The sequence below is a fragment of the Neoarius graeffei genome, chromosome 10, assembly GCF_027579695.1.
Source record: "Neoarius graeffei isolate fNeoGra1 chromosome 10, fNeoGra1.pri, whole genome shotgun sequence".
In the NCBI taxonomy this organism is placed as follows: Eukaryota; Metazoa; Chordata; class Actinopteri; order Siluriformes; family Ariidae; genus Neoarius; species Neoarius graeffei.
Window position 1 is genome coordinate 84,512,265 of NC_083578.1, and position 14,561 is coordinate 84,526,825.

The 14,561-nt window shown below is 43.4% G+C and overlaps 1 protein-coding gene across 7 annotated transcripts in view; it reads right to left on the reverse strand.

Annotated features, from left to right (window-relative positions):
- Window positions 1–14,561, reverse strand: part of tfe3a (transcription factor binding to IGHM enhancer 3a) — a 96,681-nt gene that overhangs the window by 60,848 nt on the left and 21,272 nt on the right. For all 7 annotated transcript variants that reach the window (XR_009655546.1, XM_060932452.1, XM_060932449.1 and 4 more), the window contains one exon: window positions 4,745–4,858. Coding sequence is in view for 4 of the 7 variants with exons in the window: in XM_060932452.1 (XP_060788435.1) it covers window positions 4,745–4,858 (114 nt within the window). In the remaining 3 variants the exon portion in view is untranslated. The remainder of the gene's footprint in view (window positions 1–4,744; window positions 4,859–14,561) is intronic.

Below are 14,561 nucleotides of genomic sequence, written 5' to 3' on the forward strand. Positions count from 1 at the left end.
AAACAACTGACATGTCAAATAGCGCAAATACACTCCCCCCCCAAAAAAAAATGCTGCTAAAAATCTTAAGGGGTGTTCACACGGCACATATTTGCATCGATGTATTTTGTTGCGATATACCTTACACCGGTGTAAATTTTGTGGAGCGTTCACACGTCACAAACCTGCTTACTAGAGAGAAGCGTGTTAGCACCGGTGCAGTCCCACTTGCGTTCACACGGCAGTTTTTGCGACCGTGCTATACGATAGTAATAATGCGGAAATTAAATATGCGCATGCGTGAAAATGTACTTCCTTTTCCCGGTTGTCATGGCATCACCAAGCGCCGGGAAAACAACGTGGATGAAGACACCAGTGTTGCCAGATACTTCTGACGTTTTCCAGCCCAAAATATGTTCAAATCCGCCAAAATGCACTTAAAACCGCCCAATCTGGCAACACTGGAAGACACGCAGTTCTGTTGTTGTTGATATTCGCCATTTTGGAAGCGCAAAATACCAGGATGCAAGTTATGCAATGCCCGTATGTAATAGGGCTGTAACGATACACCCAACTCACGATTCGATTCGTATCTCGATTTTTGACCCACGATTCGATACACCCACGATTTTTTTAAAAATGTTTTTTTAAAGTAGTAAATTTGACTTATTAACATTTACTTACTTACATTAACTATTTAATAACAAATAATTCAGACCACTGCAGAGAATGAGTAATATGTATGCAAAAATGAACAAATGTATATCCAAAGATTATTATTTTGAGAAATAAAACACTGTTGAGCCGGAAGCGCTGTTTTTTTTCAGTTCTGAAAAAGTCATTTTTCCAAATTGTGTAAATCCGTTAAGATTTTTTTTTGGGGGGGGCTCTCTCACTGTCTCACTCTCATAGGGCCAATGATTTTCTGTGATCGCGGAAAACAGATGGAAATTACGGAATTTTTATAGTGAAACGTTGCTCGCGTGTCAAAATGTAACTGCCGCAGAAGGCTTTGCCCAAGCAGACATGCCTTCAGTGTTGCCAGATATTGCTAACGTTTTCCACCCCAAAATATGTTCAAAACCAGCCAAAAAGCACCTAAACCTGCCCAATCTGGCAACACTGCATGCCTTTCCGGTCAAGTGATTGTGATTGGCTTGTGGCACACCTAGCCAGCCAATGAGCTGCTTGTTTACAGATTCGCTCCCCGCGTCGCAACCAGAATGGCGACCGCTTAAAACAAATGAATGCTCTGCCAGTGGCGAGTGTGGACGTTGCGTAACTCGCAGAAGATTGTCGCAGGTCGGCGAAAAAACGACTTACTAATAGATATAAAAAAATAAAAGTAATTTAAGTCAGTTTAAAATGTAATTTAAATAAAAAAGTATTCATAAATTGAAGTTTGGAAGCACCTCTGTTCTTGGGCTGAGGAGAAGTTTGAAAGGGTGTACCGCGATTCTGCCTTCTTGTATCGCGATACGGATCGTGGCTCTGCGTATCGCGATTTCGATTCGCATATTGTTACAGCCCTAGTATGTAATGAACCCTCCTCACGCGTAGCGAGTCTACCCCTGTAGCGTTCAGATGTCCCAATTTATATCGGTGCTGCCCCGTAAACTAGCATTTACTCCGGAGTAAATTTCTTAAACCACCTCCCGAGCAGGGTTAGATTTGCACCGGTTTAAGCAGCTTTCAGGGGCTACACCGGTATAACTTTGTACCGTGTGAACGCTCTACCGGGGCAGCCCCGGTGCTACACCGGAGTAAAAGTTGCCGTGTGAACACCCCTTTAGTTTTACCCCAAAAGACCTGTGGATGAGATGTGAACTTTTCTAAACAGCCAAAAGAAAAATGGCAAAACAAAATTCTAGTGTGACTGACAATAAGTAGCTCCTTTTTTTTTGTTGTTGTTTAAACGGACCAAAAAGACCACATTCCTGTCAACAATCCAGCTACACAAGACCAAGCCTTGTGCGTTCACGAGTCAAAGTTCACCAGCGATGCAGTCGTTCACACAGCTGTACCATGAAAACTCAGACTCGTTTATAATTAGCCAAGCTATTCTTCATGAGAACAATTAGATCTTCCAAACAAAACAATCCGAATCAAAATCCATTGAAAACTCGGAGGATGAGTGATTTTTGTGAAAATGTGGACGGGCCATGGACGCCGCGTGATGGCAATAGCTTACCAGCCTATGGCTGTGTGAGCTAAATAAAAGTAACTACCATCATAAGTAATTAATCTTTCACATCTCGCGTCCTTTCTCCTTCCGGGAAGAGTGAATTACTTTTTCAGCTAGACAAATTGTATTCCTGGTGTTTTTTTTTTTAAACCTCGCCTGCTACGGAGTAAGCGAGGTGAGGTATTGTTTTCGGTCGGGTTTCTTTGCTTTTCTGTTAAAAATGTTACGGAAAAAAGGCTGGATCAAGCTTCATGAAACTTTCAGGATAGATGGGCATTGGTCTCAAATAGAACCTCCAACATTTTGAGGGTCATCCGGTCAAGGTCACCAAAAAAAGTCAAAATAGTTTTTGTTGTGTCTACTGCCTCATATAGAGGCGCTAGCCACTACGTCATCGTGCTGCAAGAAATGTAACAAATCGTGCAGTGTGCATACGCATACACGTGTTCTGATTAAAATGGTCAGTGAGCGTTTACAATTCGGTTCAGCATTCATAAACTGACTAGACTAAAGAAACTGCTTTCAGACATGTTTATGCTTATTACAGAGGGAAAGTGCGTTCCACTGAGCTCTAACGCTGGGCCATTTCCAGGAAATAAGAGTTTGGGTCATGGTGACCGTGTGCGCGCGTGCGCCAGCCTCAGTTCGGAGGTTTCAGTTTTGAAAACTAAGCGGTAAGAGTAGAATAATATAAAAGTACAGACACTCGGTATAGTTTACTTCTGTGATTTTTAAATAGCTCATTTTTGGATTATGCTTCATTTTTGTGGCTACTGACTCATACAATAAATATGTATACGCTGTATTTACTGTACAGACAGGGGATCAGACAATTATTTTATTTATAAGCAAGGGCCGCATGGACCCACGGAGTACCTTTTTTTTTGTGATATCTTCCTTCATATTCATCATAAGTGCTACCAGGCGAGGTTTGTTTTGCCTGACATTTTTTTGGGGGGTGGGGTGGCACGGACTTCCCCTCTGTTGAAGGGAGAACGCAAGCATGAATCCCAAATGATGGATAGATTAGATTTACTTAATTTCCTATGGAATCAATTTTGTGCCAAAATGTTCGTACAATACTTTTGAAATATCAAACAAAAACGACAAATCAAAATACAAACACAAAACAAAAAAGTCAATTTTTTTAGACTAGCAAACATTATTCGTGTAATCGTGCAAAATATCAGTCTATTACTCTTCAGAAACCTTTTATTTTTGTTCCGCGTCTTTCTCAATTTTGTTTGACGTAATTTATTTTGGCTGCGATTCCAGCTCTCGTTTGCGCTCCCTGACTTATTGCTTGCAGTTTTGGCACAAACTTCCCGTGTGGGTGGGCTGTCCAGGAATGCATTCCCATTGGCTAACTTGTGTTTGACTGACAGCTACGCTCAGCCATTCCCTACTCGGATTCTGGCGGACTGTTTGACGAGTGACCGATCCATTGACGGTAAACAAGGATCGAGTGGACTTCAGTGGCGACTATGATATTGAATTTACACTTTGTTGAATTAATTCAATATCATAGTCGCCACTGAAGTCCACTCGATCCTTGTTTACCGTCAATGGATCGGTCACTCGTCAAACAGTCCGCCAGAATCCGAGTAGGGAATGGCTGAGCGTAGCTGTCAGTCAAACACAAGGTAGCCAATGGGAATGCATTCCTGGACAGCCCACCCACATGGGAAGTTTGTGCCAAAACTGCAAGCAAAAAGTCAGGGAGCGCAAACGAGAAAGCTGGAATCGCAACCAAAATAAATCACGTCAAACAAAACTGAGAAAGACGTGGAACAAAAATAAAAGGTTTCTGAAGAGTAATAGACTGATATTTTGCACGATTACACGAATAATTTGTTTGCCAGTCTAAAAAAATTGACTTTTGTATTTTGATTTGTTGTTTTTGTTTGATATTTCAAAAGTATTGTATGAACATTTTGGCACAAAATTGATTCCATAATTTCCAAGCTTGGGATCAATAATGTTACAGCAGCAAATTAATTAGACATGTGGAAAGTACAACATAAAACAGAATTTTAAAATAAATAAAAATGCCACAGCCGTGCATGAGTAGGAGTCCAAGAGAGCAAAATGAGCAAGCCCTGCTCTACAGTATGTGGGATCCCCATCAAACCAATCATCTGCGTCTGTAAGCTCATGTATGTGGAAGAGGGCTGATACACAGCAGCACAAAGGAGATAGTCGGAGATTGACTGACGTGTATACACTAAACGTCTTTTTTTTCTGCATTTGGCAGTCTATTATTTATTAAAGCCCAACAGTGGTTCTGTGGCAGCCATCCGATCAGACCTAATAGTAAATAATTAGGCTTGGTTGTTTTTTTAAAATATTTATTTTATCGACATCTGGGTTGTTGTTTTTTGTCGTAACCATCATATTTATTAGAACGACTTACTATACATGTCCCCCCCCTTGATTTTTCCAGAGCCCGACTAAAAATCATATTGTGTGTTGTAGGTCTTCTGAATGAAGACTCCTCTGATGACCTCACAACCTCCTGGTCCCCATCAGTGTCCGCCCACATCCCTTTACACTGCATGTGTTAGTGTGTACCGAACTCACCTGGCTGTAATGGGCTGACTCTTGAGCTGATAAAAGGTGTCTGAATCAGACGTGAGGACGCCGTCCACCTCAATGTCAGCGACGATTCCTGACTCGGGTAAAAGTGGTTCCACTCTGATAAGATGAGGGGGGACAAAAAACAGAAGCACATTAAAAAGCAAGAAATTTTTCCCAACACTGAGCACAAACACAGAGGATTCTTCAGGGAAAGTCTGCTCGGGTGAGCCTAAAGATCATGAGGGCAGAAGATCACGAAGTCAGACTCGAGAATTAGCGAACTAGTTTGCACTTGATTTATAGCTGCTTTCATTCGGGGTGAACAAAATTACTTTGGCTTGGGCCCAAGACTGAAACCAGTTAGCTCACTAACAGATGAATCCTGCTTTGTAGAACGCTCACAGAATTCATTAGCATTTTCTTTTTTTTACGAAAAGGAGTGCTGAACATAACGGAGTGGGTAAGACAACCTGATTAAACTGGGTCAAAAAGATACATTACTGTGAATCCATGGCTGCATTTACTTTTTTTTTTTTTTAAATGCAGGCCCGCAACTCCTAATACTTCGAAACTGATCAGGTTTTTTTGTCATCACATCTTTTCACACACACACACACACGTCAGACCTAACCCGTGTTTACATCAGTCCCTCACTGTAATATGTTTTTCCTGGCAGCATCACCACAGTTGTAGATAGGAAAGCAAGTCTTTTGTTTTCACTGTGGTTTCTGAGGTCTTCAGCCTCTTTGTAACTTGCCTTCATGATTTTTACTTTATATTGGCATTATACACCGTCAGAAACAGGGGTACAGCAGGAGTCCAGTTCTGTCCCCCAAGGTACAATCTACACCAATATACCCTCTAACAATATACCTCAACTTCTGTGCAGACGTAGGCCGAATCCCATTTCACCCCTTGGACCAACCCCTTGGCCCTTCCCCTCCATTTTGCGCGTTCACGTGAAGGGGTAGGGGTATCCCAATCCCAGTTAACGCGGAGGGGTAGGGGAAGGGGTAGGGCTTCTGTACCCCTCCAAACGGAGATTTTCCTGGAGCTGACTCCGAACGAAGGGGTTTGAGTGATTTCCCACAATGCCATGCGGATTTCAGCGAGATTTCATGCGGATTTCAGAAAGATGGCGGTTCCCGCGGCGAAAGATTGTCATAAATGTATTTTCTCCATTATTTACGTGTTTTAAGTTGTTATCCAGAGGAAACGCGCCGCTTGATTCGCTTTTGAGCTGAGAATGAGCAGCGATTTCTGAAATCCAAGCTGCTGCTAAAAAGCTTTGGGAGTGAGTATTGTTTTCGGTTGCTTGACTGCGTACGTTTTGTTCTGTTATTCTCGCTTTTATTGTTTACATGAGTGTTCTGACACCTCATTCTGTCGGATGTGGTGCACGAAGCGCCAAAGATATCCCATTCAGTGGTGTTAGTTAACAAATCACACCCTGCCAGCAGAGATTTCTGGTTCTGCCTCTGGCTCTGACTGTAGCGGCTGGTCGCAGCCAATGACGCATTTGGTCGCGTTTTGCTAACGTAAACGCTGACGGAGGTACGCGATGACGTATGCGATCGTTGAAGGGCTATCCCAATACGTAGGAGTTGAATTTCAAGCCCTATCCCTTGTAGCTCAGTTTCAAGGGGAAGGGCCAAGGGGAAGGGCCAAGGGGAAGGGGGAGGGGTAGAAATTAGAATTGGGATTGGGCCGTAGTCTCCCCCACTAAGGCCCTGTCCACACTGCAACGGATTCAGGTGAATCCAATAAAATTGTTTATCGTTTCGGCCTGGCGTCCACACGGCACCGGCGTTTTGGGTGCCCCAAAACGAAATCTTTTGAGAACGGGTTCCAGAGTGAAAAGATCTGGCAACGGCGCCGTTGCGAAGTTGTCTGGATGAGCAGAACGGATTTGTTTACGATGATGTCACAACCACGTGCTTCACGCCGGGTAGAAGTGTAATGAACTCGATGCGAGTTGTCAACAAATCCTATAACTTGGTTCATGAAACGTGCTTACAAAATATTTTCACTGTGAATATTGTGTAATGGTGCAAAATGAGAGAGAGAGAGAAGCCCTTAGGGCAGAGTCAATCCCGCCAGCAAAAATAGGGGGAAAAAAAAAAGCGATCTCACCTCTTCAGATGTTGGTTTAAGTCCTACAATACATTCCTCAAAAAGGGCGTAGAAGGACAAATTACTCCATCAACGTGTAGCATTCAATTTATTCCGGAGCATTAAAGACGCCGCCTTCCACGTAGAATCATACGTCATCCTCGCCGCCATATTGGATGGGTCAAAGCGGAGAATAAAGATGCCTCATTCATGTGCTACGTTTAACTGTACCAACAGGTTTGCCGTCCAAACGAGATCACATGGGATTACCTTTCACAGGTGAGACTGGAAAAATACTTTTCATTGTATTTGGTCATTATAATGTAATTTTACGAACAGATTTTTCTGACTTTGTGGCTAATATGAAGTCTCGCGCATAATAGTTTATGCGCATGCGTCCTTACTTCTATTGTTCTGCTGTCTCCGAAGGGACCGTCTTACAGCGCCCCTAGAGGTGTGGCATCTGTATTGCATCGTTTTCAGCAAGCGTTGCGTTGCCATATGCACCTGATATTTTACTGATCCATTGCCCATGTGGACGCGATATTTTTTTTAATAACATCTCGTTGCCGTTGTCATGTGGATGTAGCCTAAGACTGTACGGTGTTACCCTAATAACAAGCCATGGGTAACACAGGAAATCAAAGTTGTCCTCAACAGGAAGAAGGCCGCCTACAGGAGCAGGGATAGGGAGGCGATGAAAGCAGCACAGCAGGAGGTGAAATGCTGCGCGAGTGAAGCTAAGGACAGCTACAGGAGAAAGGTGGAGCAGAAGCTGGAGAACAGCATGAGGGAGGTGTGAAAACCATCACAGGCCACAACACAAAAGACCAGAGTCGTAGGGGGGACCGTGGAGAGGGCGAATGAGCTGAATGACTTCAACCAGGTCAACCAGTCCACGTTCCGCCCACCCTCCCCCTCACTGCAGCCATCTCTCCTTCCCTCAACACACCTCCCCCCAGTCATCGCAGCAGCCCCCTCCACCTCAACACAGACTCCTCCATGCATCACTGCAGACCAGGTCATAGGTCAACTGAGGAAGCTTCACCCCAGGAAAGCAGCAGGCCCGGACAAGGTGCGTCCCCGACTACTGAAGACCTGCGCTGCTGAACTGGGTGAACCACTCCAACATATCTTCAACCTCAGCCTGCAGCTGGGGAGAGTGCCCACCCTCTGGAAGACATCATGCATCGTTCCAGTTCCCAAGAAGAACTGGCCCGGAGAGCTGAACGACTTCCGACCGGTGGCACTCACTTCACATCTGATGGTGTTGGAGCAGCTCTTCCTCAGCCCTCAGGTGCAACACGCCCAGGACTGTCTGCAGTTTGCGTACCGGGCAGGTGTTGGTGTGGAAGACACCATCCTCTACCTGCTACACCGAGCCCACTCGCATCTGGATAAGGGAAAATGGCACAGTGAGCATCCTCTTCTTGGACTTCGAGTGCCTTCAACACCATCCAGCCCTTCAGGACAAACTGAACAGGATGCGAGTGGACCCCTGCCTGGTCACCTGGATCTCCAGCTACCTCACAGACAGGCCGCAGTACATCACGTCTGACACTGATTAGCAGCACCGGAGCACCCCAGGGCACAGTGCTGGCCCTTCTCCTCCTCACCCAGTACACCACAGACTTTTGCTACAACTCCAAGCAGTCACATTCCGAAGTTCACCGATGACACAGCCATAGTGTTGGTGTATCAGGGACGACAGAGAGGAGGAGTATAGGAGCCTGGTGAGGGACTTTGCTGTTTGGTGCAACAGGAACCATCTGCAGCTCAACACCTTGAAGGCCAAAGAGCTAGTCATTGACTTTGGGAGGTCCAGACCGAGGTCACGACCAGTTCTGATCAAGGGAGTCGAGGTGGAGGCTGTGGATTCCTACAAGTACCTCGAGCTGTGGCTGGACAGCAAGCTGGACTGGACTTGCAACACCAGGCCACCTGTACAGGAAGGTACAGAGCAGGCTGTACTTCCTGAGGAGGCTGCGGTCCTTTAACATCTGGAGGAAACTTCTGTGGATGTTCTATCAGTCCGTGGTCGCCAGTGTCCTGTTTTACACCGTGGTTTGCTGGGGGGGCCGCACATCCAAGGAGGACACATCCAGGCTGGACAAACTGATCAGGCAGGCCGGCTCTGTGGTCGGCGTGAAGCTGGACTCTCTGGTGACGGCAGCAGAGAAGAGGACTACGGATAAACTACTGAACATCATAGATGATGCCAGTCACCCTCTACACACCGTCATCAGCAACCAGAGGAGCCTGTTCAGTGACAGAATGTTCCTTCCCAAGAGCAGGACTAACAGACTTAAAAACTCCTTTGTCTCTCACGCCATCAGACTGTACAACTCCTCTCTGGGGGGGAGGAAGGGTAACAGGAGGACAGAGGACGGGAAGGAGCAGTAGCCTAGCCTGACTAAAAGCAATACTGGACAACGTGCAACATCTCTCCTGCTGGACTTTTTTTCATAACTTGAATATATTTGTATATGTAAAGACTTAATTTATCTAGAAGTTCTCTTTTTTTTTCTATTCCCTGTTTATCCTGTAATGATGCGACTGGAATTTTAATTTCCCTGAGGGAACCCTCCCAAAGGGATCAATAAAAGTTCTATCTAATCTACGGATCATTATTGGGCCTCAAGGTCCAATAATGAGCCAAAAGGTACATACACATTCACAAGCAGTATATAATTAGCAGTTATTGGCCATGAACCTGATTTCCTCCGAACGGTGCTTTTCGAGGTCCTGTACAATCGAAACTCTCAGGCGAGTGGGGGAGGGGAATCCCTGCAGAGGGTGCACGCGGTGTGCTAGTGCGAGCATGTAGCCCATAGGAAATGAATAATGTGTTGGATTAGCACTAATCCCATGTTTTGGAAAATTGAAAATGTTGTCTTGGGCCCGTCTGGGGTGTCACCGATATGGAATATGTGCATGCAGCTGTGTCGATTTGCATAGGTGAACAGACAGGCGGATGGATGGAGACAGACAAATAGACAGAGAAAGAGGCAAATGTCAAAGACAAAGGCTGAGGTAGAGAACAAAAGCAGGGCTCGACATTACGCACTGCCCGACTGCCCAGGGCAAGTGAAACATGCATTCAGGCAAGTGGGATATGTCCCCGACATGCCCGACCGGGCAAGTTAGAATGAGCATATATTACAAACTAGCACCACAAAAATTAGGCTTTTTGATCTTTTATTTCAGTTCCTAAAAGCATCCCTCACTACGTATCCGCCATTATGTCTTGGCTGTTTTCTTAGTCTCGGTTTCATTTACTGCTTTGCAAGTTATTTTATATCCCCCCGCTGTTGAAGTATGGTACGCGTACTGTTTACAGACCCCTTGTGCATGACTTCACACAGGACGTGATAATTACAGCTGGGGTCAGACAGACACCGTCTTTCCTGAAAGCAAGGCTTAATCTGTCTTCAGTATGGTTAATTTTTGTGCCGTTTCTGCTTTGTTCAAACAGAGAAAAGGCGTTAGTTACTGTCTCCTCGAGATCAAGAAAAATGTTAACAAATAGAAGCAAATGCTTCAAGAACAACGAGGAAATGAGCGGTTAAAGAATACGAGGAGAGGAACTCAGCCTGAAAACTCCAGAGAAATTCACGATTGTATTTAAAACGCATTTTACAAAGTTGGAAGTGAGGATGGAAGAGTTTGCTTAAGAACCTTGTTTTATTTTTTCTGCTCGCATTCGAGTTAGCTCCTTCATGAAGGTGTTTGATTTTCTTACAGCTGAAGCCACTTCCTTATTCGACACAGAAAACCCAGATTGGTTTCAAACAACTCGAGCATTCCAAAAAAAAAAAAAAACCCACACCACTCAGAGCAACATGCGCGATAAATCCTGAAAGAACAGAACAAACTAGGAGCAGAACACAGTCCTGTGCAAAATATTTATATTTATTTTTTTCATGGTCCGGTTTCCATCAAATCCTGCACTCTGATTGGCTGGTGAGCAGGTCTGTATCCTACGATATGGACCCCAGTTACGGACCCCGATTACGGACCTCTGGCGACTCGCTCGTTCACAAAAACAAACATGGTAGCATTTTTTGTCAACATGGATCTTTTTTTATAAGATTTATTTATGAGATTATCAAAAATCTTATACATTTTTGCCAGCATTTGTCAGGAGAATAGCATTAATTTTACAGCATGGATAGCGATAACGACAGTCTTCACAGCGAAAGCGAGTTTTACTACCCTGAGGAAGAAGAAATAAAAGAAAACATTTCATGAGAAAGCTAAAACCTCTAACTGTTGCTGACGCCGAGCAAAAACATGGCTGAATCCTGAATGACTCAATTTTGTATAAATAGGGGACTACATAGGCAGCAAAATGTAGTTTTTTTTTTCCTGCCATGGAAGTGCACTTGTATACCGAGGAGGAAGCCATTTGCATTACAGCCGTGAATGAGGATTCGAAAATGGCGGCTCGGCTCGGTTTTCCCTTTCGGGCGCTCTCGTTTTCTGTTAGAATTTGGTAACGAAAAAAATAAATATATTATTTACCAGCTTAAGGTCGGTCCATACGGTGAAATACCGTCACCTCGGCCTTGAATACTGACCTCGGCCCAGAGGGCCTCGCTCAGTACTTTCAAGACCTCGGTCACAGTATTTCACCATATGGACCTCCCAGCTGGTAAACATATTTTTTTGTTACATCATTCACCTCTAGGTTTATTTAAAAAAAACAAACAAACAAACAAACAAAAAAAAAAGCGCTGCTTCATGACAGACCGGCTGCACTGATTCAGTTACAGGTTGCCATGTCTGTATAAACGCCCTCAACCTACACACTAAACAATAGTTTTAAACTCAAACATTATCCTGTCTGGGGGTTTAAAACATACAGGTGTATAATACAACCAAAATCTATATAAAATTAAAAAACAGTACTATTCAAAAGTCTTGGCACCCTATTGTTTTCTTCATACAAACTTTGTTACAGATTTCTATTTTATGATTTCTACATTGTCGAGTAACGAACCTACAGTCAGTCAGAGAGTTCTACACAAACACACTGAACTTTACAACAGCTGCATACGTGTGAAATGGAAATAAATCAACTAAGGCAGGAAAACCATTTTGGTTAAAAAGAGAAAGAGAGAAAGATACAGACAGAGGTGGGTTCTGCCCCAGTGACAAGCCGTTGTACCTCTAAAAAGGTACAATAAATGTACTTTTTTTTCCTGAATCCAGGATCGACTGCATCCTTTTGCTATTACAGATTTCCCAAAAAATCTCCTTGTATTGGGGGCGTCGTGGCTCAGGTGGATAAGGCGCCAGCCCATAAATCCGGGGACCCGGGTTCGATTCCGACCCGAGGTCATTTCTTGGTCCTTCCCCGTCTCTCTCTCCCACTCATTTCCTGTCTTTACACTGTCCTATCCAATAAAGGTGAAAAAGCCCCCAAAAAAATCTTTAAAAAAAAAAAAAAAAAAACTCCTTGTATTCATTTCAAAGAAAGAAACATCCTCAACTTTTAATTACATCCATCTACAAACAAATAAGATGATCAAGTTCATCTCGACTCTCCTGACTACCTTTCATGATTCATGTCTCACTTGGGAAAATCAAATGGGAGTGTTTAGAGACAAATGACCAGATAAACATTTCTGAGCAAGATATCCATATAAAGCCTAGGTCACAACCGGACGTACGATTTTTTGGCCGTGCGATTTTTGGCGTTTCCCAAATCGCTGCGTTTTTTTTTTTTGTTCGTGGAGAAAGACGCACGTTGGCCGCAAGTTTGTCTTGCAACCTGAAAAAAACGTAAGCGCCCGTAGAGTTTGACATGACAAAGAACCTCTGCGGCCGGTCTGCGGCTCGAAAATCAGCACGTCACACGCGCGCCCTCCATGCGTTTTTTGCACGTAGACCGGCCGTAGGAGCACGCACGGCCGGTTGTGACCGAGGCATAATACAAATCAGATGTGAAAAAGACCGATCCGAGCTGTTTACTGAAAGGGGAAAAAAAGGGAGTGGGAGGAGAGTGAGAAAGAAAGGAAAAGTCAGTTGGCAGCGTAAATACAACCACGCTCTCGGCCCCCTTCCATGCATTAAGTTTTTAATTACTGACCAGTATGACTTTAATCTGGGAAATCAATGCTAACAAGCACTGCATGTGAAACGCACAACTCCAAATAAGAACCACTGAGACAGAGGAAAGGATGTTTTGATCTGATGTTCTCAACATTACTGACATACTGAACATTTTTACACAAGGGCTGTTAACCACATTTAAAACAGAACTAAAAAAAAAGCACATGCTGAGAAAAAAAAAAAAAAAATGAAACTGTCGAGCATGATCGCAACAAACTGTAGACTAATATCAAAACAGAGTACAGTATGAGGAAATAGGAACATTTTAGCATGAAAAAGTATTTATTCAGTCAGTCAGTACCGAATGCTTCAAGTTCACTACTTTACATCCTGGACACAATGTTTACGTGATCATCTACATCAGAGATTTGAAACTGAAACACATCCAGTGTGTTTTGGTAATGTCATTTTGGAAAATGACATTACAGGGGTCTTCGAGTTACTTTAGTGACTTGTCTGGTCACTTGAATGGAATGAGTTTCATATAAACATCAATCTAAAAGAAGCAGGCTTATAAATAATCACAGCCTGGGCCGAATGTGTTCAGTCAGTGGAAAGTTCAGGAATACAAAGATCTACAGTTCTAACGAAGGGACAGAATGTACATGTTTCAGTAATGTTCATGAAATTAATCTGTACTAACGGGGAGCGTGGGATTTATTTTACAGGTATAATACGTTTTACAACCCGATCTACACAAACGGTGAAAATGTGAATTTACTTGCATTTAATCTAAACCTTAAAGGAACCTTAAATTTAGTAGCATATTTACGTTACCTTTCAGACCAGCCCTTAAATTCAGTACCGCGTTTGTCACCTTTAAGACCAGCCCTTAAATTTAGTAGCGTATTTACGTTACCTTTAATTCCAGCCCTTAAATTCAGTACCGCATTTACATCACCTTTAATTCCAGCCCTTAAATTCACTACCGCATTTACGTCACCTTTAAGACCAGCCCTTAAATTTAGTAGCGTATTTACATCACCTTTAATTCCAGCCCTTAAATTCAGTACCGTGTTTACGTTATCTTTCAGACCAGCCCTTAAATTTAGTAGCATATTTACATTACCTTTAAGGCCAGCCCTTAAATGTAGTAGCGCATTTATGTCACTTTTAAAGCCAGCCCTTAAATGTAGTAGCATATTTACGTTACCTTTCAGACCAGCCCTTAAATTCAGTACCGCGTTTGTCACCTTTAAGACCAGCCCTTAAATTTAGTAGCGTATTTACGTTACCTTTAATTCCAGCCCTTAAATTCAGTACCGCATTTACGTCACCTTTAATTCCAGCCCTTAAATTCACTACCGCATTTACGTCACCTTTAAGACCAGCCCTTAAATTTAGTAGCGTATTTACATCACCTTTAATTCCAGCCCTTAAATTCAGTACCGTGTTTACGTTATCTTTCAGACCAGCCCTTAAATTTAGTAGCATATTTACATTACCTTTAAGGCCAGCCCTTAAATGTAGTAGCGCATTTATGTCACTTTTAAAGCCAGCCCTTAAATGTAGTAGCGCATTTACATTACCTTTAAGACCAGCCCTTAAATTCAGTAGTGTTTGTGTCACCTTTCAGACAGGCCCTTAAACT